Source organism: Ciconia boyciana, chromosome 1, assembly GCF_034638445.1.
Source record: "Ciconia boyciana chromosome 1, ASM3463844v1, whole genome shotgun sequence".
Lineage (NCBI taxonomy): Eukaryota > Metazoa > Chordata > Aves > Ciconiiformes > Ciconiidae > Ciconia > Ciconia boyciana.
The window spans coordinates 121,545,942-121,571,906 of NC_132934.1; the positions used below are offsets into that span (position 1 = coordinate 121,545,942).

The 25,965-nt window shown below is 41.1% G+C and overlaps 1 protein-coding gene across 2 annotated transcripts in view; it reads right to left on the reverse strand.

The window, feature by feature from the left end:
- Positions 1-75: 75 nt before the first annotated feature.
- The window catches only part of C2CD2 (C2 calcium dependent domain containing 2), a 43,442-nt gene continuing 17,552 nt past the window's right edge, over positions 76-25,965 (reverse strand). Inside the window, exons 3-12 of one of the 2 annotated variants that reach the window (XM_072846969.1) lie at positions 25,251-25,373; positions 24,828-24,948; positions 21,639-21,747; positions 18,468-18,529; positions 16,020-16,159; positions 15,557-15,728; positions 14,634-14,747; positions 12,062-12,189; positions 10,580-10,892; positions 76-5,177 (exon numbers count right to left, since the gene is read on the reverse strand). In XM_072846969.1, coding sequence (XP_072703070.1) covers positions 4,951-5,177; positions 10,580-10,892; positions 12,062-12,189; positions 14,634-14,747; positions 15,557-15,728; positions 16,020-16,159; positions 18,468-18,529; positions 21,639-21,747; positions 24,828-24,948; positions 25,251-25,373 — 1,509 coding nt within the window. In that variant the 3' untranslated portion in view covers positions 76-4,950. The remainder of the gene's footprint in view (positions 5,178-10,579; positions 10,893-12,061; positions 12,190-14,633; positions 14,748-15,556; positions 15,729-16,019; positions 16,160-18,467; positions 18,530-21,638; positions 21,748-24,827; positions 24,949-25,250; positions 25,374-25,965) is intronic. The other variant, XM_072846959.1, reaches the window with a different exon arrangement.

The window sequence follows — 25,965 nt, forward strand, 5'->3', positions numbered from 1 at the left end:
GACTGTGTTAAGCAACAGGTCAAATTAGTGAAGGAGAGTAGAAAACCATCTGTTACGCTTGGCTGACTAGGTATGTAGGACAGCACACTACACACAGACAATTGGCTTTTATTGTATGTACAGCAGTAGTTATTTCTTTAAAAAATCCTCTTCTCAGGCTTTTTAGTGATCTAATAAATCTGTACATCATAGACTTCTTAATTGCACCAACTTAATTTTGTGTACACACAGAAAAAAGAAAAAAACAAACCACCACAGAAGAAGTGACTATCACAGTTGAATGCTAGAAAAAAAATGTTTTACCCCACCTGGAATATCAGAGCATAATACATTATTGGGAAATACAGAGTTATAGTATTGGAAAGACCTCAGACCCATCCTTCCCAGGTACTTTCACACCATGCCAGCACCTTGCATAGTAACAGTTTGGATATCCTGAGTGAAATGATATTGTTCACCCTTAACTTAATCACCCTTGTTATATAGTTAATCTTGAGTTGTTTGTCACCAAGACTGTGGCTTAGCAATGTACAGAAGCATATGCTGACTTTAAACACATGAATAAATCCACTTAGGTCCTGTGGAGGTCAAAGCATGAGGTCAGCTGTTCCCACTCACACTGGGAATGTCTTAGCCCGGAGCTACGGTATACTTAATTCTGTACCAGGATAAGCACTTATCGCAAACTTCAGCTCTACAATTCAAAAACTGCAATAAACTAAAATGAAAAAGTCACGTGGCTCCCACCTTGTATAGAGCTCTTGCTGCTTCTAACACCTAGGGCTACCAGAGCTGAAAAAGATGTTAAAACAAGAGCAAGACTCTTATTTTCCTTCCCCATACACATTTGGTAGCATTTTATGTGGTCGACTTTGCTTTTTGCTATGATACTTTGCATATAAAGAACACCAAAACTTTACAAGAAATACACAGCAGAAAGCTTTCACTTGAAAACCACCTAGAACCAGCAAGGAGATGCAATACCAGGAAATGCTGTAAAATTTCAGCGATCCTCAAAACTGGTATCATTGCCAGGCAATAGAACACCTTGAAAAAAGCAGCGCTGGAAGCCAAGTCCTCTCAAGAGCCAGACAGTAACTACAGGTCTGTATGACCTGGAGCCCCAGTCTCTCTCCCAAGGAAAGCAGGGGAAAAAGAAAATCTAACAGAAAGCATAAGAATAAAGCCCAGTATTTATGCCTGCACAGTTTATGACCTGTCCATTAAGTCAAAGAAGTTTGCCAAAGGTATTTTTCTTTTTAAATTAATACAAACTTTTTTCCACTTTGGCAACCCTTCTCCTTCCTGCTGCCTAAGATTCACAAGTTTCATATATAGTTAGGAGTGAAATGACTGTCCTTTCTTCCTGGGGTGAATTGGATATGAAATACTGGTCACCTAGGGATAAAGGACCCCCTCCTCTTTAAAGTGACTTTTAAAGTGTTCTCAGTCACTTTAAGAAAGTTACCTAGATTGTATTCACACTTGAGATAGTAGGTAGTTTTATTGCTTTAATCTACAAAGAGAAATTTAACTCTTGTACTACTTACTCTGTCAAAATTCACACTAAAGCCAAGGCAAATCTTGGTTAGGTAAGGATGCAGGTTGTCTCCATCAAGGCAGATGAAAAGCTAAAAAGCCATAAAGCAAAACAAACCACAAACACAGATTAAGAAGATTCAATTACGGGCAGAAAAATTCTTTAGACAGGAAAAGCAAGCTTTCATCTCTTAGTCCTCATAAAATAAATACCATGCCTTCTTTGCTGTACAGAACATCTAGAAACACAAAAGTGTAAGAAAAGAGGCAAAAAGGAAGAAAGATTTCACAGGTTGTTTCCAAGCTATTGTTCTGAAGGAATTAAATTGGAAGACAGAAAACAAGAATTTTTCAGTGTAATATCATGCAGAGATTTGTTCTACTGTTCAAATGTGTAGTTATTAAAATTATGAAGAATGCAAAACATAAAAGAGCAAAATGATTCCCTCCAGCACCCTTCATACAACTGCACAGGAAATATGCGGCACCTGACAGGATACATCGCAGTGTTAGTTATGCCAGTTTACAAATCCAGTCTTCCTGACCCAAACCTGTAGCATAGCTCCCGTTGGTTGTCAGGACCCAACTCACACTGACCTAAATACTAGTACACAAAAAATGTACATACTCAGATCTCCTGATCTTAAATGACAACCTAATTGTCTCGGAAGGTGGGAATGGGACTCATTATTATGGGCCTTTGGGGTTATCACGACTGAGCAACTCAATTCTCCCTTTGTGTTTAGTACTTTAGCTTGTTTTTACAACAGGACATATATTATTTGTAGAGGAGTAGGAAAAGGTGAGGAACACACCAGCCAGATATAGAGTTCAAACATCAAAACATCGTTTCACTCCTGAGGAGTGAAGGCAATTAAAAACCAAGATTCCCTTTTTACCCCGAATGCCTTGCTTTCCTCATCTTAAGAATTCATTCTCTCTCAATATATATGAGCCCAAACCTTCACACAGTTTTCAGTATAGAATGTTCTCGTTCCCACCATCAAGACATGCATTTAGGCAATCACCAAGACCTTAAGAAAGAGGAACCAAAAAACCACTTCAGTATGTATCTGTTCTTTGGGGTAAGCTACAAGCAAACCCTACTCCTATATTCTGCAAGTTATTCACTGTTATTTCCACCCCATTCTACAGTACATGATAAAGCTTCTGTATATTAAAATCCCAGTTCAGTAATTTAAGGAGACTTCAAGTAGTGTTACACCTGCTCCCTTTACTTTCCCAATTCCACAGCTCTTCACTTTTAGCGTAAGGGGGTGCTACCCATGGAGCTCAGTCTCACTTTGATTTCTTGAACTCAGTGACTAGTTGTGGTTTTCTCCTTCAGCAAAGAAGAGTGAGCATTTAAAAGACGGCAGGGATTTGACCCCCCACACTGCCCCGGCATGAAAAGAGCTCCTAGTAAAGTCAAGGGAAAAAGTGTATGTTGAGAGAACGTAACATCAGGTTTTTTAATGCTCATATCATGAACCACTGTAGAACAAATGAAGAACCTAACTTCTACTTCGTATTAAATTGACAATAAACAAATTGTTCAAGCACGTTCAAGCTGGACAAACCTGTATTACTGAACTGGGATTTCTAAGCACGTTACAGCTCTAGAAGACTCATTTGTAACCAATTTTCAAAACACAGAATATTAAAATGCCTTCAAGTGTTTTCATAATAAGCAGCATGCTTAAACGTACAACTATTTGATAGTCTGGACTGCTGTACTACCACAGTGATTTTAGGAGGTTACACATAAACAGTATTTTTAAACAGTAGGCTCAGTTAAAAGATTTTGACAGTTCATTTTTTCTAGTATTTTCTTGGTAAAAAAGAAACCAAACCCCCTCTACTTGTACATTCTTTGTAAAAGTATTTACCAAGGAATCTAGAATCCATCAGAAGTTTTGAATGTGTTTCTGTTCTTCAGTGACTTTCTACTTTTGAAGAATGGTTTAAATTGAAAGCCCAAATATCTGCCAGTGTTGGATGTCTTAAGGGGAGGAAAGGGAGGGGGGGAAACACTGTTGGCAAAGCAGGCACAAATCTATCATCCATTCATGTCAGTAATTTAGATGGAATGGATGTTTTTCTTGGCTAAAGAGAACAGGCTTGGTTCTTTGTCCTCAGTAGGAATGTAGACGATGGAAAAGTACAGGTATGCATAAAAGATGGTACCTGTGAAATACTCACTGACATTTTACTCTTCTAAATAGCCAAAACAAGAACTATGCCTTTACTTTCGTCAGATTTTCCTTTCAATTTAAAGGAGCCAGCTGCAATATTTAATGAGGAAAAAAAGTAAAAAAAACTCACCCAACCAACCTCTCACCACATGACAATACTGGTAGATCTAGAAACTGAAAGACGATGAAGGGAATTGTTATTATTATTTTTTAAAAAGCTCTCTTCACAACTGTGTTTTCTAAGGTCTCAGTAAGTGGCAAGTAAAACAAGCTGTTTAATGAAAAGCATTATAGGGTTAAATATGCTCTATTCATCGCTTATTGCTCCTAGCTTTGCATTTGATATGATGGTTAATATACTTGTCTAACAAGTACTTGGGAGAAGGAATTAGAGCCATAAGATAGGCTTTTGCATTAGCAACGCAGCTTCTCACACAGGGAGGAAAAGCTACATATAAGAATTTGTAAATGTTTTGTTTGCGAGTAGACTCAAGTAGACTTTAAAAGAAGTTCTGTTTTTTTAAGCATAACTTATGCACAGAACGTTAAACAATACGCTAGTATAAGTATTTGCATAATTGATTGATTTATGGCTAATATCAAAGGCATCTCTCCACCTACATGGACTGAGCAGTTATTACAGCAGGCTACAGTTATTACAGTAGGCTATCTTAATCAGCATTTTAGTTCTGCTTCTGAAAACTTACCCGTTTCCAAATTACAATACAAACTGGATCTGGGTCTCTCTTTTCCCTTTCAACCTGACTAGAAAAACAAGTTGAGACTTGCGTTGCTACTATGCCAGGCTGCAGTAAGGAAGCACAGTGGTATCTTCTCTCTTTATAGTGGTTTGGTCATAGAGCAGGTATGATGTTTCAGTTCTTAGCTCCCCGTTAATGTAAACTATGTGCTTACATGCAGGTCCTCCCCACCATTCCCCATCCTCCTTCATCTTCTACAATACACCACATGGCCCTCCAAAAGCTGTCATGATACAATTAGCGCTGCTTGTATTTGGAGGAGCAACTTTATAATCAGACAGAAAAAGCATTCTGGAAAAATAAACAAAAAAGACAAGCTTTCTGTTTATTTCTGGACCACTGTATTAGTGAACATCATTTTATGCAAGTCATCAGCTGTATTTGTATTCTCTAGTACTGCTCTGTAAACAAATGGTCAACTGATGTGCAAGTATCCCATCAGAGAGTGTTCAGTCCTATACGTATGGTTCTGCTGAAGCACCATTCAGTTTGTTCTTGCTTTTGTTTTTGGAAAGGAGCTTTCTGTTCAGAATACGTGAAAGCGTGCCTCCCTTCTTGCGCGTTTCCTCTGACAGTGGCTGCTGCAGGTAGACAAGATCGTTGTGCGATTGACTCATTCCTGGATCCTTCTGATGATGTCGCCGGCGGAAAAAGAGCTTCGCGCTTTTTTTCAAAATCCCACCTGCGGAAGCAAACAGCAGAGGTGCAGGACACTTTAGACAGAACAGGCTGCTTTCCTCTTGGAGCTCAGCTTTAATTGTAACTGCAGCACGACTGAAAAAAGCCTTGGTCTTAACATTTCCAGTTTAAGCATCACGCTGGTAACTATTCAAACAATGTTAGAAAGCTAAGAGCATGGTGAATCTAAAGCAAGAATATTGATGGTTTGTAACCTAGAGGCCATAATAGTACGAGTTCCACCTTGGAACAAGTGATTTCAGATATTGGCAAATGCGAGCAATTGTCGTGCTTTCAGCCAGAGGCACACATACATACACTACATGTTACTGAATCCTCCTTGCCCCGCTGTTGATCCAGCTCTCTCCCAGCTGAACACCACTGAGAAATTCAGACTCCATGGAAGTATGTATTTCTCCTCTTCTCCTCATTCCATGCAAGTATCATGCAAACTGAATCATGACAGATTGTGGTAGTTCTAGATCTATGCACATACACACACTTGTACAGTTAGCAGAAATGTTCAGGAGATAAGAGCTCACATATATTGCTAGAGGAGCACTAAAGAAAAAAGGAATTTTCCTTCAGTTCTTTCAGAAATGATGCTGTTGAAAAGGAAGGAAAGCTACTGTGAAACATGCCTACGAGCAATCAAATATTAATCCTCTGATTTCAGCTTCTAAAGTCAATCCACACATCTTGTGGAAGTCTCCTTCCTTACACTTTATTGGTTTCAAATGCTCTTCTGAAAGCTATGGTAGTGTTCAAACATACACATGCACAGCGTTGGGTGTGGGTTGTACACTGGGTTCTCACATGTCAAACAGGCATATCCAATCTTTCCAATACAATAAAAGCACAGAATATTTTATAAAAAGAATGAAATAGAGGAAGTAATGTTACTCTCTGTTGTTTCAGAGATCAAAGGAACTGAAAAGAAAATACTAGCCCATGATGCACAACATGAAGGTGGGATTTTAATTTGAGGTGAAGGACACTGTTGGTGCCGGAGAACAGTACCTGGCACTGAACCTGCATGCAGTAGGGCCATACAAGCCAGACAGCACGTATTCTATACAAATTTGGTAGCACCACCTAGAATAACAATCACAAAGCATTTGCTATTTTAAAACCCTGTTAGGAATAGCAATTCACTTTAAGCAGATTAAAAATAATATTACATCTGCTTCCAATAGGTTCAGAAATTTGCTCAAATCCCCTCTGCGGTAAATTAGGTTGCTTTATTTTGTTGTATTCCTTCCCTTGATCCCATGTCAAACCTATTATGCAGCCAAGGCAATTGCAGCTGTCATCTCACCAGGGACTCAGGACTCATGTTGCCAACACCAACCACCAGTACTCTTCTCTCTTTACGAGCTCAGGTTGTTTTTGCAGCCACCGTTCTGCCAAATTCCACCTTCCCTTTCCACGTCCACACATATGCCTGATGTCTAAGGCAGCTCAGTGGCAGGTGGCAGGGACACCGCTCCGAGCTACCAGCAATACTCAGCTTGGTGTCAGTACATAAGCCCAGTGTTAAAATAGCAATAGTTTTGTGCAGAATTGGGTAGTGTTGTTGTCCAAGTGGCACAAGCCAATTTGAATGAAGGAGGACCCAGGTAGCAAGCCAACACAGGAGCCTTCTGGCAGTCAGACTAGTACTTGAGGACAGTCATCTCCCTGGCAAAGCTTCCACACCTCCTTCCTGCACCGCTATCAGGTTTCCCGATTCTTTCTCAGTTCAGCTATTAATTCCTGTCACTGCACGGTCTTGATTCTGCTTTTCATCCCATTGCAAATGGATACAAAAAGCAACACACAGACCAATTATTTCATGTGATACTGTGCAATAGCTAGAATTACAGATTTGTTCCCCAAGGACTTGACACAGGCTGCGTGTCATTTTGCACAGCGACAGCTGCAGAATAGGTATTTCATGGCAGCTCTGTTGCACACAGCCAGATGCTTCTTTGTTCAGACTGGAGCAGTTACAAACGTGCTTAGGATTACTACTTTGTATTTTAAGGACTACGCACTCAGCACCTGGAAGGATATTCTAGCATGTTTTGTCTTGCTGCTGCTGAGACTTTTCTCACAGGGCATGATGGGATGGAAGCAGAAGTCAGCTGAAAGCAACTGTAACTCATGGATCTGAATCTTGACTGCTCTCCCATCACCCTCTGACTGATCTTTTTGGCAAGGCAGTACCACTTCAAGCTGTTGTCAAAAGCATAAAAGAAACAGTGTTCAACCCCATGATACTGACAGTTGTTAATATGCAAAGGCTGGGGGGGATTGATGCCTTGCTGCTGTGTGGCTTTTGTTTTAGCAGTCAGCTGTTCTGCCCAGCAGTCTTGGCAGCTGCAGCTGAAGCTGTGCCAAAAGAAGGAGTAGGACAGAAGGGTTTATCCATAAGCAGCTATTTTGTCCTATCCATTCAGAGTGATTTCCTATACTAGGAAATAGAACCGACCCAAGAATGCTGCAAAAATTGTGCCGGTGGCCTGGGACAACTCGCTGCAGCTGGAAAACTGCAGGTAGTGCTTCCCTGAGAGCAGCACAGGCTCAGCACAGGCAGCAGCCCCTCGACATGAAGGCTCTCTGTGTTTTCGGAGGTAGTGAGGTCATTGCTACCTGGAAGCTTGCCACAACCCCACTGCCACTCATCAGTCTCTAGCCAGTTTGGTACGTGCTGCCTGACAGTGGCTCCAGCTGTTGTGGAGGCATGCACCCCTGCTAAGAAGGCAGGGTAGGGCAAATCACAAGCTTGGCGATGCTCGTGCTATTTGCATGCTTACTTCTCGAGTTCAACAGGATCCATATGCCAACTCTGTCCCTAACACCAGGAGATAAGCAGAGAGCATGTCAAGAGTGCTGTACAGACTGACTAGTCTTCATAGGCTCCTGTGCACTAGTTTAGGGTGTTCTGAAAATGCTTGTGGGGCTAGGATCACTTCTGAATCTCATTTTTATTAATGAAGGAAGATTTCCTTCCACATCTACAGGGATACGAATAGAGATCACCTTTTCCATTCCTTCCCAACTTCCAAAACAGTTTTTATCCAAGTGATTTTGTAAATACCTGCTAAGGTCCTTGTAGCTCTATGAGTTAGGCTAGAAGAGAGATCTACAAAACTGTAAGCAGCAGGTTTTAAAATAAGCATTCTGCATATGCATATACAGTTATGGGGTCACACATGGTTTGCATGAGCAGATGTTTGATTGATAACCAGATACTACAAGAATGGGCATGATGGAGAGAGATCAGGAATGTAGAGCACCCCTCCAAGCCTTTCTTGCTGTCCATTCTGCATGATCCACCTGGACAGCACGACCACCAGAAGAACGATCTGTTACAGCAGACTTGTCTGCTAAGACACTTGAGCACAGGAAGGTAATTTTGGAGGGAGGAAAGAAATGGATGGGGGAAGAAGAAAACGGGTGCCAAACTATGTTTTGCTTCAGTTTTTACAATGAGTGTACCATTGTAAAGCTACATTTTCTTAAAAAAATAAGACAAAAATAACTTACTGTGTAGGTAATTAATTCTGGTTGGCACAGTAGTCCTCTTACGTTTATAAAAGGGAATGGGTAAGAAAGAGGAAGTCAGAAAGGTAAAAAACAAAAATATGCAAGAGTAGGAAAAAAAAAAGACATACAGTGCTAACTTTAAGACATTAATACCATACACAAGGCTTTTTAAAGCAGAGGGGAGTTTTGTTTTGTTTGGGGTTTTTGGAGTTTTTTTGTTGTTGTATTTGATTTAGTGTGCTTTTTTTTTTTAAAGGGGAAGTGTTTGACAAAACAGAAACCTTGAACTATTCAAAGCTAACTGAAGGCAGGGGGTTGGAAATATGGAAATGTTTTCCCGTCTGACTCCATAAAATGCTACTCAGCTATGACAAAGCAGAGATATAAGACTTCCATGAAGAGATCTGTATATAAAGAAAGGGATTTGAGAGCATTTTTTAAAAATATTTTTTCAAGATGAGACAACTCTCAAATATAAGAGATACTTCGCACTTTTTAGCAGTTCTATACTACACCGTGTAAACAGGATCTTTAGAAGCCTGATCTCTTTGCAACATACTGCACAGGGAAAAGAAAACTAGACAACAGTTCACATACAAACTTCCACTTGCTTGTTTTAGAATTCAAACTTCCACTTGCTTGTTAAAGAAGAGTCCAGAGGTTTTGCAAAATCTCATACAGCTTCCTACACTTTTCCAGGCTCCAAATGAGACATCCCTTCACAATTAAGCCTCTTCCCCCACCCTAAACACACACAAAACTTTCCAATGCCTGACCATCTATGTCAAATTGATTGTTGTTGTACCATCCTGATCTATCACGTGGAGCAATACAGCTGCAAGAAGGCCAGAAAACCTCGATGCTTTAAGGGAGAGCCCTGGCAAAGAGGTCCAGTGTATGCCTTGTGCAGGGGGGATTACAAAAATCTAGTAATACACTGAGCTTTTGTAGTAAGCCATTTTACAGTATCTCTGGGTAAGGAAAGAATAGAAAATAATAAAGCAAGAGAGGGATGGATGGGTGAGAAACACAACAATTTTTGCAACTTCAATGTGCAGCCCATGAGACTGGTGTGCCACGTCTTCAGCACATAGTCCACTGCACTGGCTCTTGTGTCAGACTTCCTAACAGCCCCTGTGTTTACCACTTAGCCACAAACTAGTGCTACAGTCTCAGAGGTTAATGGATTTAGAAAGGAAACACAAAGGATCCTATGACATTTTCAATCTGCAGCTATCCAGCTGTGTAACTACATAAGCAAAATGACCTGACCCTTTACTTATTAAACTACCCTTTATTCCATTTTCTTTAGCAAACTACGTATTAATGAAATCAGTGAAAAGGGAGAAACTGTTCACAAGGCAGTTAAGAGTGAGTGTACTTCTGGTTTAGCCGTGGTGCTTCCTGAAAGCACACTTTAGTGAGGGGAGGGGAGTCTTGTGCTCAGAGATGTGAAGAAGAAACATACCAGAAAGCAACCGTGGAACCCTGCCATTTTCATGTTAGTAATGGGGCTGCTAATATAGCACAAGTCCTTGTTTATAAGAACATGTTTTCATCGAGGAATTGACAATGTGGCTAGTTATTTCTTGCCCAGATAACCGAGTTGGGCTTAGTGAGCTGCCCTTCAACTTCTAAGGGTGAGCCCTTCTGTTTCCTGATGGAGGGGAGTGTAAGAGAGCCTGCCATGTCTTCCAGAGCCAGAGGACTGCACTCTTTATGGCTGCTAGTAGACAGCTTCAACCAACACCACAATCACAAGGAGTTTAAGGACAGAAATCAGTAAGAAAGGATGAACTGCTACAGTGTTGCATGACACTGCCAATTATGCAGCAGAAGCAGTCATTCACTAAAGCAGAGGTAAGGATCACATACCTTTAGATTTTTTCATGCTCCCAGTTTCTGAAACACTTAATGAGCTCCCAGATATTTCTTCACAGGTCTGGTCTAAGAGCGTGTTGGTGTCCCACTGTTGGCTGCCGTTCTCCAAATCCCAAGTCTTATGGGCACTTTGCTGTGGGTCAGTATCAGGTACTATTTCTGAAGCACCTAACGATAGCTTTTCATCAGGGGTGACTTTTGCAACAGCTTCCTCCACAGTGGGTGGATCTACTTCTTTGCAGGAGCTGTCCATGGCTGCAGCATAGTCCATCATCAGTGCAGCTTCACTATCCTGAGATAAAGAGGTCTGCCCAGTGAAAATAAGAGACGACACTGACACAAGCCACTCTGCTGGAAAAAAACAAGCCTCCCTGCAAAAGTTCTTTTCTCTTCTTTACACTTTTACTTGTATTGCTCAGGGCTATGAGAAAGCCACTGTGAGGCTTCCTTAGCTCCACTAGAGGAGAGGAGCATGTAGCCAAGTTTTAATAATGTTGTTCATGCCTGAACTGGAGAAAAAAAACTGACTGGAGAAAAAAAAAATTAAGTACATGCCTCCCACCTATCCCCGGCCCCATTGCTAATAACGGGACTCTTTCCCACATGTGCTGCTGTAATGAAGTATCAGTATGCAGAGACAATAATTTTTTTGTCTTTTTAAGAAAATAAACATCAAATCTTTCATCTTGTAGAAGGATTTCTTGGCATCTATATCAGCTAAATACAAATCCACGCAGTCCCAGTGCCCCCATTTCCTAAGCAGATACATCCATCACTGTGGCAGCTGATCCTCATTCCCCCCGCTCAGCACAAGACAGTGGTCATGAGGGGATCTCATGACCCATGCCCACTGACTTGGCTTTCACTCAGAGCTCTTTAGGGGTCCTGTGCATAACAGGAAGACTTGACAGCAAATGTCCATACAGCAGCCTGCAGGGAAAGGACTACAGGCAGGCACCAAGCACCAGATGGGAGACTGAGGCTGTGGATGAAGAAAGTCTGGAGGAATGCTATATACCATGTGAGAAACAGTCTTCTGTTTGCCCTCCCTCTGGAACAGAGCCCAGAGGACTAGGATGTTTTTCAGAGTGTTTTGTTTTAACAACTTTGAAAAAAACAGAAAAATCTTTCATACTTTTTCTGTGCATCTTCCTTGCATAGGAGAAACACAGAGAAGTACTAATCCTCTGTTCTCACCTAAATTTGTTTTCCCAGATCCCTAATCATCCCACTACCATCCAAGGATACCATGCATTTTCAGTCAGGCTGTCAAATCTAACAATCGAAAACCAACACCCTCCCCAATAAACCCATCCTGATTTGGGTTAACCTGAAACAGTTATTGAAACAAACTGGCACACAGACCTAGATCCTGCTGAATGGGAGACAGCAGAACGCATGTTAAGTTAATGTCGCACTCAGTGAAGCAAAGACTTTACAGTACTAAGCATTAAATGTAAGTGTTTTCTGCTCTACCTTGGACACCCCTGATATGATCATGGTGCTCTTCTTTCTAGGAGACTTCAGCTTCTGCTTTGCAGACTCACTTAACTGCCGAATGGCTGCTTCTGCAACAGGATCGGTGCCATTCAGTACCAGCAGTTCTGAAAAGAAAGCATTATTTCAGAGGGAAGAAAGAAAACCAGGAAAAAACGGAGCAAAGAGAGGCAGAGTTTGTTCTTGACTTAAAATTCAAAGAAATTAGCAGAAATGGTATAAACACCAGGCATACCAAAATATCTTCCAATTCACTACCCAGCTATTGGGTCTTTGCCTTCTGTTACCCATTCTTTTGAGAAAAGGTACCTAAGTTGCACTTACAAACCCTTGGCCTGAGCACACAGGAGGTTTTGGAAGCCTAGACAAAACATCCAATTATTTCAATGCATTGCTACACTGCGGTGACTATAATCCAGAAGCAGTGAGTAGAGCATCAGGTATCACAGTCATGAAGAGCCATAGTTCTAACACGGTACAAAGCTGGCATGTGCTACTACTTCTTCAGGTAGCTATTTTGCTCTTTTTCCAGACATCCTTGCTTGGCATTTACAGATTTGCTATGGCACTATGATAGAATAGGGAAGGCCAAGTGGCAGTCACTCTGCTCTTTATAAGTTGCCTCCAAAGCCTGTAAAGTGCACCTCCTTTTCTCCTCCAAACATTGCATAGGACTACAAAACCTTCTTTATAAAATGCTCTTTAGTGACAAAGACAAGTTTATTTTTAAGCATGGCCATTTCTGGCATCTAGTATGCAAGCACTTTGGGCACAGCAAATACACACTAATCAAATTCGTCAAGCTTAGGAACAAACAAGGCTAAGAAAGTTAACAAGACAAAAATTCCCATATTTAATTGTCTGAGGTGGGCTTTTCTGTTAAGAGTTTTAACAACAAAAGAATACAGGCAGGAGTAGCACCAGTGTTAATTACACTGAGGATTGTCTTTTGTTACTGTGACATTAATGCAATAAAAGACAAGGCCTGAATAATTATCCTGCACCAAGTGTCTCGGATACTTTTGGAACTTGCGCACACAGAGCATTTGTGCACAAGGGGTATTGCACGAGGTGTCCACGCATGTCTGCACACTCATTATAAACCTCTACTTTTCCATCTCCCTAGCCACTGCAAAGCCCCCAGGAACAGCTGAGAGCATCCAGGACAGCATCAGTGGCACTTGCTAATTCTTACTGTTGTCATCACTTAGAACTATGGCACAGCCACAGCATCTTTTCCATAGTGCTTGTTGCTATTTTGGCATGATGTTTGCAATAACTACTACCTAAGTTACTGCCATACCAAATGCTCCTTTGTATTTCTTTCATTTGGCTTAAACTTTTGTTCTAATGACTAATTCTTCCTGCTATATTCTATAAACATTTCACAGAACTTCCCCTGCACTCCCATAAAAACACCGTCCATATCCATGTGCTCTAAGTTGTCTTCAGATGAGTTTTCCAGTAAGTGCTTTGTATCTTTAATATCGTAAACAGTTAAGAGAGTCAACTCAGAAGTCTAGCACTATCTTAACATTTCCCAAATTGGCTTAGTAATACCATGCTGCTTCATGGTATCAGAGTACTTCTTAGTCTAGAGGTAGGGACAGATTCAAGTGCTATTACAGCTATTCACAGTTATTGGTTCATGCTCTTCCCCAGATTTCTGTCTTTTGGCCAATACATTTCTATCTCTCAGCAAGCCTTCTGACTGTTCCAGGAGTAGTCTAGATCATCTCCAGATTGTCCCATCTCCACTCAAATCTGTACAAAGAAAACTGGACTCCAGATCATGTGCCATTTGCAGCTAGACTGGGTCACATCTATCATTACTGTTGCCTACAGAGCAACAGAGAAAGAGCAAATGGTGACTACGCAAAGGACTGAAAATATGCTGAAGATTTAGAGTTGCAACCCAAAAAGGCAAAATGCCTCAGAGTCAACATCAGGTTTAATACAGTCAAAGTGAATTTATAATTAAAGTTATTATCAATGCCACCTGACACTCTGAAGGCACTTCAGCTGTGTGCCAGGTGACTTAGAAAGGTGGACAAACAGGCACAGCAAGATTGTCTATTTGCATTAGCACGAAAAAGCCCAGTGGCAGGGCTAGGAAGAGAATTCAGTCTGCCTTACATCAGTCCAGCCTCTTGCCTTTTGTTCACACAGAGGGGACTTCACAAAAGCCTTAGAGGTAAGTTTCACAGGGTTTTCACTTTGTGCAGTGTCCCCTATGCCTTTATAAAGGAGGAATCTTTCATTCAAAAGTAAGAGAAAAGACAGTCTGGCTTTTCTGCAGTCACTTCCCCTCTCCAAACCACAGCTCATTGCTATTTATTGAAAATTAGTAATTTAAATCACCAATTAAAAACAGACTTCTATTGCAAGACTGCTATATCCCTAACCACAGTACTTGCTAACATAAACATCTCAGAGCCTGTTGAAAGGCAGCAGCCATGTGGGTTTGCTGTTACGTTAACAGGATTACGTTAATCCCATGTGCAGCAGAGAGAGACATATTCTCATTAGCAGCTTTGAACATTTCTATTACCTGTATCAGAAGATGATAAAGTTTTGCTGACTGGAGCACCATGAGAATGGATTGCTTGAATAGAGAAATCCTTTTCAATCACCTTTACTTTAACTGGAGTTTTCACAGGAGAATCTGAGAACCAAGTTTTTTGGTTATTTAGACTATTCAAGACATTTATTATAAAAATAGTAAGAATTTATTATACCAATGTTAAAGCCTTTTCAAATCATAAGTGTTTGAGAAAGTTGTTTAATACAAATTCTCAATGCATGCTCTATGGTAACCTGACCCCAAAAGACCTGTGAATTGTAGGAATTTATTGTTTTTAAACATTTTACTGTAATATGCTAGACCACACCCACTTAAGTAAAACATCTGCTTTAACAACTTAAAAGAATGCAGCTCTTTGTGAGACTTCACACAAAGACTGTTTAGAGGTTTTACTTTCACATCTATCCCAAGAAGAATTGGAGAACCTATTCCTGAAAGACATGCTGAAAAAAAACCTTTGTCACAAGATGACACCAATCCTCATTAGAGATTCTAATACAGATCAAGGTTAGAAGGCACAGGATGGTCTGTCATCAGCAAATACTGTAAGAGTCTGATACTTTTGTCATGAGGAAAACCATCCACCAAAACCAAGCTCTTCTGCACTCTACCATGAAGTTTTACAGTGTTTATTAAAAGGAGCATTAACCACTCCTCTTGTAAGAACAAGGTTTCATGAAAATTAAAAACATGATTCTGAAGAATACAAACAATGCCCCTGACACCAACACATCAGAGAAGTCTGGACAACAGCGCCTTTCCTTACATCCCTCCCCACTCCCCCCTCCCAGTCTTATCCTGGTCCTTTCCTTACATCCCACCCCCTCAACTTCTCCTGGTCCCCATGGATAACCCTAAGAGTGAACACAGGAAGAAGTGGACTTCCTCACCTGTGCTCAGTGGAGATGATCTCCCTTCTAGACGAGGTTTGGTTTTCACAGCAGTTACAGTAGTGACCACAGTCCCACAGGGCATCACAGTGCGATCCTTTTCTATCTTAGTGGCTGGCACTGGAGAAGAGACTTGCCACGTCTTTAATTCATTGGGTTCTATAAAAGAGAACTAGGGAGACAAAAAAATTTCACCTTAGAAGCTCAGTCAAGTAAGAAGGACACTAACATTTCTAGCTAGTACTCCTTTAACATTTTTACTAACGTTCAAGAGCCAAACAGCTAATTCTTTTGATAGACACAAATACCATGTGAAGTGTTACCGTGCAATCGGAATGCACTACTCTAAGTCGGCCACAAATGGCACTGCACTGCGAGTGATAGTCCCAAGCACAAGATGAGCACTTGCAAGTACTTCCCGAAGTAAAAGGTCCACTGTAAAAACATACAAATGCAGTAGTACCTCTGCACTAATGGATCCCAGCCCGGGCCCCGGCTCTGAGCTGCTCTCACTGGCCCTGCTGTTCAGTGCAAAGCTTTGCTGCCCAGAAGGTTGTTTCCTGAACAAGTCTAGAGGTACAGTCACCTTTGCAGATAAAGGACCTAGAAGAAATAAAATCAACAAAATCAGCGCGCATCTGAGCTGTCAGTATGTTTAAGGGTGAGAAGATGGGAAAGGAGGAGGAAGAACTTGCAAGAACTGGTTCTACACCACGGGGCAGAAACATGGCAGTTTTCAGAGCTTTCTTTCCATTTTACGACTACTCCTCAGCCTGGCCTAATACTGTGCAACAGGAAAGAATGGAGACATGAAACATTACTTATTTGCCACTATTTCTGGCCATTATTTTTCCCTGTATATGCAGAATGTTTAGGGGGAAATAAAACTTCTAGAAATACTACTATTAGGTTCTTGAACAATCTCTGTAACTAGCTACCCACATCTTTCATTTCAGAGAACACTCTGGATTCCTGGTAAACTGGTGCATCATTAAGAATATTCTTTCTTAATTTGAACTTCAGTGCAAGTTCAGCAGTTCTCTTGTACATTCACATTACTCAGCTCTCTTTTCATTAATATGATTCTATTTTGAGCTTTCTACTCAAATTTTTAGGAGAAGAACAGCTAAGATGGGGGGGAGGTGGGAGGAGAGACGATTGTCAGTACAATCAATTGGGACTTTTTTCTTCAGGAAACCAGGCTAGTAGTTACACTCTCAGTAGGATGTGGAACATTAGTGGTATTGTTTGAAAGACCCATTACTAAAGATGCTTAGGTACACGCAAGACTAAACTTTATGCAAGAAACAATATACATTTGCTGACTGTATATAGGTCCCATTTTTTGTTAAAAATAAAAAAATAGCATCCATATCAGAGAAATTTTTTAAAGCATTTGCCTCCATTTGACTTCCCAATCCCTCCAATAATCACAGATCATATGCAAGGTATTGCACAACTTTGTATATCTAGATGATTAAAAATGAAAACAAATACAGTAACCCAAAACCAAAAATCAAACACAGTCCACTTGGCTATAGTACTTATTAACCATGGCTTAGATAAAATATTATTACCTAATAAATTATTGGCCAAGCCTTCATCCACTATCACAAGACACCATGAGTAAAAGCATGTTTTTTAAAATCACTGGGTATGAAGAGCTTTGGCCAATACTTTAAAACTTTTTTCTGAACTAAGTTGAATATAACTGATAGTACTAAAACACAGAGAAATAGCTGAGTGTCAAAAAGTACTGTTTCTTTTTTGTTTGTTTTACACCTGACATAGGAAGGAAAAAGCAAATGTATCCAAGAGCTGAAATACAGTTACTATTTCTAGCTACAGCAGAACTCTGTATGAGCAAAATAATATGCAGTGTATATGAGAAGAATTTATGATGTTGTGTCATCACTTCAATAAAGCCCAAGTCATGAAGTACTTGGAGCAAGTTTACAAAGCTCATGCAAACACCTCAACATGCTCTCTGGTCTCAGCACCCACCTACCTCTTACCCCCACTAGGAAGGTAATGCTTCTCCAAATAAACCAAATGCAATAGTTCAGTGGAGGGGTTTTGTTGCCACTGAAGGCTAACTGCAAACTGCAACAACAGAATCAAGTAGTAAAAATGTTTAAGCCCCCATGTTTTGTATTTAATCCAATATAATCAGAATTAGTGTGTTTTATACCTGTTAATTGCTAGGCAGCCTCTGGGGCTTGAAAAGGAATGATTTAGGATTAACACCCATTATTCCCCTTCAGCCACAGAAAGACCTGGAAAGCTTAACTTGAAACCAAAATTGTTCACAGTGGATCTGTTAAAAGTTTAGAGGGCTGAAAAATTAAGACATCAGCACATGGAAGACTCAGTATGTTGACAGTCTAGAAAGAAACTCAAGGTTTCTCTGTAACCTTAACTCAGAGGAGGACAGAGACACATGAACAGTGTATTCTCTCTTCTGTCCGTGATTACTGATGGAAGTAACGGTGTACATAGCCAGCACTTAACCCAGGTCAATCAGTGTTGCCCAAGACCTCCGTGATTTTCCATGGATTTCAACTCTGGGACCTACATTTGAGGACACGCTTACAGAGTTTAAAACCACAAACTTAAGTTATAAATTTTCTCCAAGCTGGCCGTTTCGTACAAGTTTGGCTGCCTATTTTTGGCTGATCTCCCTTCCACAGCTGTTCTTCCCCCCAGGGTCTGCCTAGAGCCATGCTTGAGGCATACCTGATTTCACTACCAGGACAAGTCAGCAGAATACATCCATGCTTTAATGCAGCTCCAGAGATCTGACAGTTTCTTTTTTGGCTATACAGCCAGGTAGAACTAAAAGAGGACTTATGTCAAGATTTAGCAATGCTCACGAGCTGATCATGCAAAATAATTCAGTTTTAATACTTACTATCCAACTTTCCATCTTCTACTATTTGCAGTTGCAATGCTTTTGATTTGGCACTTAGTTCACTGTGAAGTAAAGGAAACTATGTTAGGCCTTCGCAGACGAGCACATTTTCCTTCCCACTTAGGTTTTCCTCTTTCCCGTTCTGGTTGCCAACATGCTAACTTTTCTTGGCCCGCACTAAGCCAGGCAATACAACTTGCTAATCGAGGCAGGCAGCACTACATGGCAGCACTGCTGGGCGGCTGGGCACGCTGTGTGCGTAGTGTCTTTTTGACCTCAGGTAAGACTGACTAAAGGGATCATAGTCAGAAAAACTTGGATTGCTTCTCTCCAGCACTGCTGCAGAAGTTTGATTGCCTAAAATTTCAAAGGCTTCTTTTCTCCTCAGTAGTTGACAAACACTTCCCTTCAAGCTGATGTTGGTCCCTAATCCAACTGCTACACCACAGCACTAAGAAGCTATTTTTTCCTGGCAGGATCAAATTTATAAGTCAAGATGCTGGAACAGGTCCAATCAACAACCCATTCAAAGATCTGCGGTATCCTGTCAAAGCAGGAAAGTGTCCTGCAAAAGCAGGACAGATGCCAGTAATTAAAAGTAGTTACAGTCTTATGGGAGAAGAGTCAGTATTACTTTTCCAAAATAAGACACAAGGATGTTGCAAGATAACAAGAACTAGCTTCTGTGTGACAGAACCGACATGAACTATTAGCAGAATTACCGGCATGTGCGGTACTTCATAAGATGGACTAGACAACAGATACAAAACCTTTCCTCTAATTGAGACAGTGAAGCAAACTGGGTACCTACTGAGGAACCTTCCAGTAAAACTTGATTTTATAACCTTCTCAGTAAGGTGTTCTGCCAAAAACCTTAAGGACACGCATATATGTATTTTATTTTTGTGTGCCTCCGTTTCAGGATGGTGTGATCTTGGTTGCAGGCATCCCATTTCCATTAGATGCTGTGGGACATCATCTATGCAGCAGGTTTTAAGCTTTACCCTGCCACTCCCATCCCCTCCTGCACCTCCAAAACTTGAAAGGAAGCACCTTGATGGTACTATTGCTGCTCTTCTCATGAAGCCAAAGCAGAGCCTGAGATGGTGGTCAGTACACTGGTCTTCAGACTGATGGGTACTTTTGTTTTTGAAGACAGAAAACGGGGGAGTGGGGGGATGTGAACTTGAAAGAAGGTATGCAGCCAAATCCTGATCACTCATCTGTAAAAGTTCCCAAGCTTACCTCATGCACTTCTGAAAAGCAGCAAACGCTGTGGAAAACCCAGAATTATCCCCAGTGTCAAGGCCAAATTCCAGTCAACTTAATCACATCCTGCCTGCCCTCCCTCTGCACTTTCAGTTGGAAAGGGTATTATTCTGCCAAATTTCCTGTTCAAAATCGCTGGGAACATGTCTCCTCTACAACACCGAGCATCAATGCTGTTCTACCAACAGATGGCTGAAGTGATTCACAGATCCAGTGGCTGAAGAACTTTGAGATACTCTAGAATAGAAAGCTGCTACAAAAGTGCATTTCCTGCCCCCTCCCCCCCCCCCCTTATTGTGGAGGAGAAATCACAGCATGTTAATCCTTAAGTCTTGATGGCAGCGCAGCACACTGTCACAGAATAATGTTGTCTGATCTGTGGCTTTCCACAAAAACTGTAGGTCCTCATAACTAAAGACTTTTAAAATTGTTGGACTGTGCGTGTCTGAAGGAAGAGAGCTTCCTATCTGGTTTTCCACTTGACAGCAGGATGAGAAGCTGTTGCACACACTTCCATCAGACAACATAAAAGGGTGGGGCCTTTCAGTGTTCTTCTACAATATCAATTGTTCTTTGCTGACTATAGTGACTTCTAATAATCTCCACCCCCTGCACACATGCAAAGGGGTCCGGTGTTCTCCAAGACCTGTACAACTTGTGATGACCGATCCTGGCACCTTCCTTCAAATCAAGCAGCCCCTGTTGCTTTTCCACTCAGCTCTCCTGTTTCTGCAGTACATGCTCCATAACATTCACAGGCGCAGTCCAGCAGACTGCAATGAGGAGGCAGAAAAAGATCTGTGCAGTGCATGCTCACTCCCCCTTCAAGTTGAGGAGGAGCATGCAGAAGTGCACACCACTCCTCAAGGAAGAGAGCACTCAGCATGGACAGGCACAGGTCTTTGTAAGCTAAGCACACTCAGTTCTTTGTAAGCTAAGCCTCTGCTTTGCAAGAAAAGGAATGGATACAGTGGATGCCAGGCTGTGACTAGACAGTGATGAAAAATGTCACATGAAAACAAGCAGCATTACTCTCTGAAATACATTTTTTTATATATATATAGAAAGAGAGAGAGAAATGGAACAGAGATGGGAGAGGAAACCTACTGAGAGACTCCACTGCACATGAAGTGCCTCTCACGTTAATAATCTGGTAGGAAAAAAAGAACACAGTATCTGCAGTATGTTGCATGGCAGCATCTCTACCCCACTCCCCTGGGAAGCTGCTTCTGCATGCCTGTGCATGTGTTTAAAGCCACTAAAGAAACATCCCTCTGACCCACCTCACCATCAGGGACTCCCCCTTCCTCAACTTGTACAATACAGAAGCTACCAGATATTTCTGCTCTGCTGCTAGAAAGTGGAAATGAAAGTAGTTTTAGAACTGCTTGCTTTTGACTTTGTTTACAGAAGCTGTGTGAATCACAGAATACCGTGCAGGCTGCCCAAAAGTCCCATTTTTGTTCTACAGAAAAAAATCTAGTTAGTTTTACACTCGCTTCGTAATCATAGCCACCATTCTTTTAGATGGTCAATTTTTTTGCTCATTTACATTTCGCACTCAGGGAGGGAAGGGAGAGACATCAGATTTCCTCAAATGCACGTTTCAAGGTACAGTGACTTCAAAACCTTGCTAACATTTTTTTTGGCACTGTATGAAAGAACAGGTGATTTATTATGCCTGTTACTGCTGTCGTTTACTAGAATCAGATACCTACCAGGGAAGATCTAGAGACCTATTTGATCTCATAACCATGCAGAGTGAAATTAGATATCCTGAATTTCTGAGGCCACCCGACCGGACGTATTTCAAAATGCCATTCTTCCCTCAAAAACCTCACATAGTTTAAGTAAGAAGAGATGCTTTACTATAAAAGTATCCTCAGTAGGTAAGTTACTTACAAGATAAACTCTTCCTTCCAAAAGAGATTTACAGCATTTTTGGCTACAGAGCTGGAAAACTTCTGCATAGGGTCATTCAACTGAACTATACACGCAAGATTTGTGCTGCCTGTAAGGGCAAGAAAAATCAATATCCAGTTATTAATATTTCGTCCCCAGGAGGCACACTTAATCAAAAGAAAGCGAAGAACCCCCTTCCTTACATACTGCTCTTTTGAACAGACTATTGGAAACACTTCCTCACCCACCCGCAGAATAAATTTCTTCCCTCCCCTCAGTTTGTATACCATCTACATTAATGGCAATGGTCAAGACTGGGTCATCATTGTCCTATGCACAGCTCCACATAGTGTGAAACATGATGACCTGATTTAAATTCTGGCATGAAGCAAAAGAGTACAGGCATAAAAAGATCAAAAATGATGGGGAGACAACAAGGAGGTGGCGGTGTGGGTGTGATGGGAGGAGGGAGTAAAGTTGCTTTCAGTTGCTTAAAAAAAACCAGAAGTTTTCGAAGTTCCTACTGGCCACAGTCACAGCGGTTTCTTTGGACATCAAAGCAAGCTGCTTCTGTTAGCAAGTGAATGACAACAGTAGTGTTAATTAACAATGGCTTTGTGGACTGCAGTTTTTAACAAGTTCATGGCATTTTAGAGTACTGGTGCAGAATTATCTCTACCTTGATCTTGGAATTTGATAGCGTGGCAAACTGACATATTAGAGTAGTTATATTGCTGCTCCAAGGGGAAATAGTTTGCACAATGTGTTACTCTTAAAACAATTTATTTTGTATGGCTTTCACAGCATCAGAAATCATTTCAGTCCCAGGGTTCTAAAATATCAAGGAAAGCGGCAAAAAGTTCAGTATTGACTGCATGCAAAGCAAACAAAAGATACGCTGCCTCCAGTTCTCCAGAAGAATTTAGGTTTATATTTACTATCACCAACTCTCAGTTGTCCTCTGGTGGTGCATCAGGGCTGTGGATGAGCCCTATCTGAGGCACAGAAGCAGCTCGGGCCTGGCAAGGTTATTAGAGGAGACAAAGCACTATGTACACACAGCTTATTTGGGATCCAAGCTAACCCTGGAGTAAGTAGTTTAGCTGCTTTCACATCACGCCGAGCCTGAGTTAATGAACCTGGGGCAGTTTTCTGTTAACCCAGCCATATGTCTCTGCAGCCTGCTCTTGCTGCCAGCAGAGCTCAGCAGCCCAGGGCAGAAACGCCTGTATAGCTCTGCCTGAAATTACACCAGAGCCACTGACCGACTGATACTGAACAGGGTATTTCAACATTTCTGCCCCGCACACCCTAGTGTACACAACTAACAATTTTTTCCTTAACAGCAGAAATTACTTTTGCCCTAGATGATACACTGTGGACCATACAGTACCAAATCTAGGATAATCTCTGTTTACATACACAAACTAAGGAGATAAAAATGGGCACAGCCCATAAGCAGAGGCCAGTTCTGCTACTGGTTACTCAGCAGTTGAACCAACACATCTCCAGCAAAGCCACAAGCTCCTATAAATCATGCTAGCACCCACGGTTTATAGGATGATAATGATCAAGACAGACAAACCGCTCCTCCCCAACCCTCTATGTATCTATGCAGGTTAGCCTGCAATATTGCACACTCTTATTGAGTCTCAGAGTTACAACAGGATAATTAATTATTGCTGCAAGACAAGGCCAGGAAGAGGGAAGGGAACAATAATTAAAAGGCAGCAAGCTATGTCCAGAAGCTAGCATCTTCCCAGCTGTGCAGTACTTCCACTGGAACCCAACTAAGAAGCTTTATTTCTCATACTCAGTTCCAAAGCATTTACACTCCCAGAGATGCTAGGGAACCAGCAAAATTCCCTCCATCTCCTTTTAGAAGAGCAAGTGGTGATTTTGCCTCTCAATATCTGGGTTCCCAAAGTAGAGCACATTAATTGTCCCCTCTTCCTCTCATTTTCAGGGAGGGGGCAGAGAGGCTTCCCGTAAGATGAATCCTCTGTTGTATGCACTGTAGGCACATAAAGCCATCTCATCTCATGAGTTTTAAAGGCAGCGGAAATGATCTGCTCTTTTGGAAAGCTCAGTTTGCACTACAAAATTGTAGAGTAATAACAAATACTGAATGAGGTTTTCCTGCAATCTACAGTTTCCAGCAGTTTTATTTATATAGGACATTTCACTGCAAAGAGTTCCAGAACTGCTATAAAAATAATTTGTTTTTAAAAAACAGTCTGCAGAAAGTTACAGGGGAATCACTTCCAACCAGGATGAGCAAAGCAACATTATCCAAGAGTCTGGGGCAGAAACTTATTACATCTAACTGAAAAAAGGAGTATAGCAAGTAGGATATATTTATCCAAAACTAGTGCCTTGCCCAATTTAGCAGCCACAAGCTTCCATTAAAAAGACTATTATGGAATTGTTAGTGACCATAAACAACAGAGCCTCAAATTTGTATTTCCGCTGACAAAATCTGAAATAGGCTTGCTTGTGCCCCAATCAGTGACGCAGGCATGCTTGCACTTAAAGAAGTCTCAATACTTGTTAGACAGGCTTGGTGCTGCTTTCCAAAACCAACAGTGCAACTTCACTAGGCAGTGACCTCCTTTTTGGCTTCATTCGCCACTTGCAAGAGGTACTCCCTTCCCTACTCACAGAGGTACTTTATTAGGGGGAAAAAATCCCCAACAACAAAACACCACCTTTGAGGAGAGTTTACATAGAGGAGGAGAGTTTTAGATAAATCAGCAAATTGCTCAAAAGTAAAGAAAAGCAGCTGTAAAAATAAGGTAATACCGAACCAAACCAATGTCATTGCTAGCAGTTAACGGAGAGTTGAATTTCAGTCCCTCATCTTGGGTACACCGAAAGTGATAACTTTTAGAAATTAAAACTAAAATCCAGAAAATAATCAACCAACTTTATAAATATGCTCATTTCAATTTGTTTTCAACAATGATGGATTTGTTTACAAGAAGATCAAAATGTTTAAATACTTAAATAAACCAAAACATATACAGTTTTGTACAAGCATGACTAATTCTGTTTCTCAGAGTACAGCAATTTCTTACACCTTCTTTCGAGAGAAGGTTGTAACCCAGAACTTCCAAATTATTTCAGCCGAAAGGAAAAAAAAACCACAACCCTGCTTGAAAACGAGCAGCATCGCATAGGCTACGTTACCTGCAGCACTGTGATCAGTTAGGTTTACCGTGATGTTCTTTACCAGCAGTTTGAGTTCATGAGCCCTTGGAGGTTTAGGCGGACTAGTGCCCTGAGGGAGAAGGCTTGTGTTCTGTACATTCTATGAAAAGCAAGCAGAACAAGAGGGATCACGCATATGCAAATACAAAATACTTTTAACTTCTGTCACATCAATATAGGGAAGCAGACGTGTGATGGGGTGTAACATCCACAGATAGCCAGACAGGAGTGATGATCACAAAGCCTTCACTGCCAAAGGCTATGTTGTTTTAAAGAATGCATTCCAGTTGTTTCTGATCACCGAATGGTGTTAAACTTACTCATTTGTGAGTCATGAATATATAATAAGAACACAAAGCAGAAGGACACTTCTCAAAAGATTTAGGCAGGAATAAGACTTACCTGAACCTCCTTTATATCTGTAGGCCTTGTACTCAACACTACAGATGGAGAAACTGAGCTAAAGAGGTTCTTCAAAACATCTCTGAGCGTTTCAGGTATTGCACATGTCCCTGCTGTCTGTCCCTAAGAGGAAACAAACAATCATGCTTCTCAAAACTCAGAAGAAAGAAGTTAAGGCAAAAATTAATTTGCTGTATCTAAACCACCAAAGCTATCGAAGACTAACTTTGTCAGGAGACATGGTTTCTGTTGCCAACAACAAAATGTAACAAGATCATGCAAATAATTACTTAAATTTCTATATTATGCATTAAAGGAAAACCAGAAATATACACTGAAAAAGTCACATACTGTTCTGAGAGTTAGGAAGGCACAGCTATTAGCCACAAAAACAGAAGTTTCATTAACAGTTTATATCTTACGATGGTGTTTTAAAGTTTTTGTACTGCTTTGCACCCCACTGAGAGAGCAGATCAGGTCATCAGATAAGCAGATCGGTACTGTTCCACTGATTTAATGGGAGTTATGTCAGCTTGCAACAGCTGAGAAGAAGCTAATCCTGTGCTGCACTGAAAAAAATATTACAGCATCTCTTGAAGGTCTTCAACCTTGCTGAAAAGTGCACGGTTCGGACAGATAGTCATGCTGCTCTGGGGGACTGACTCGTACGTTTGTCCATTCAAAAATCACATCACCGTCTGCGCTTAGCACCACT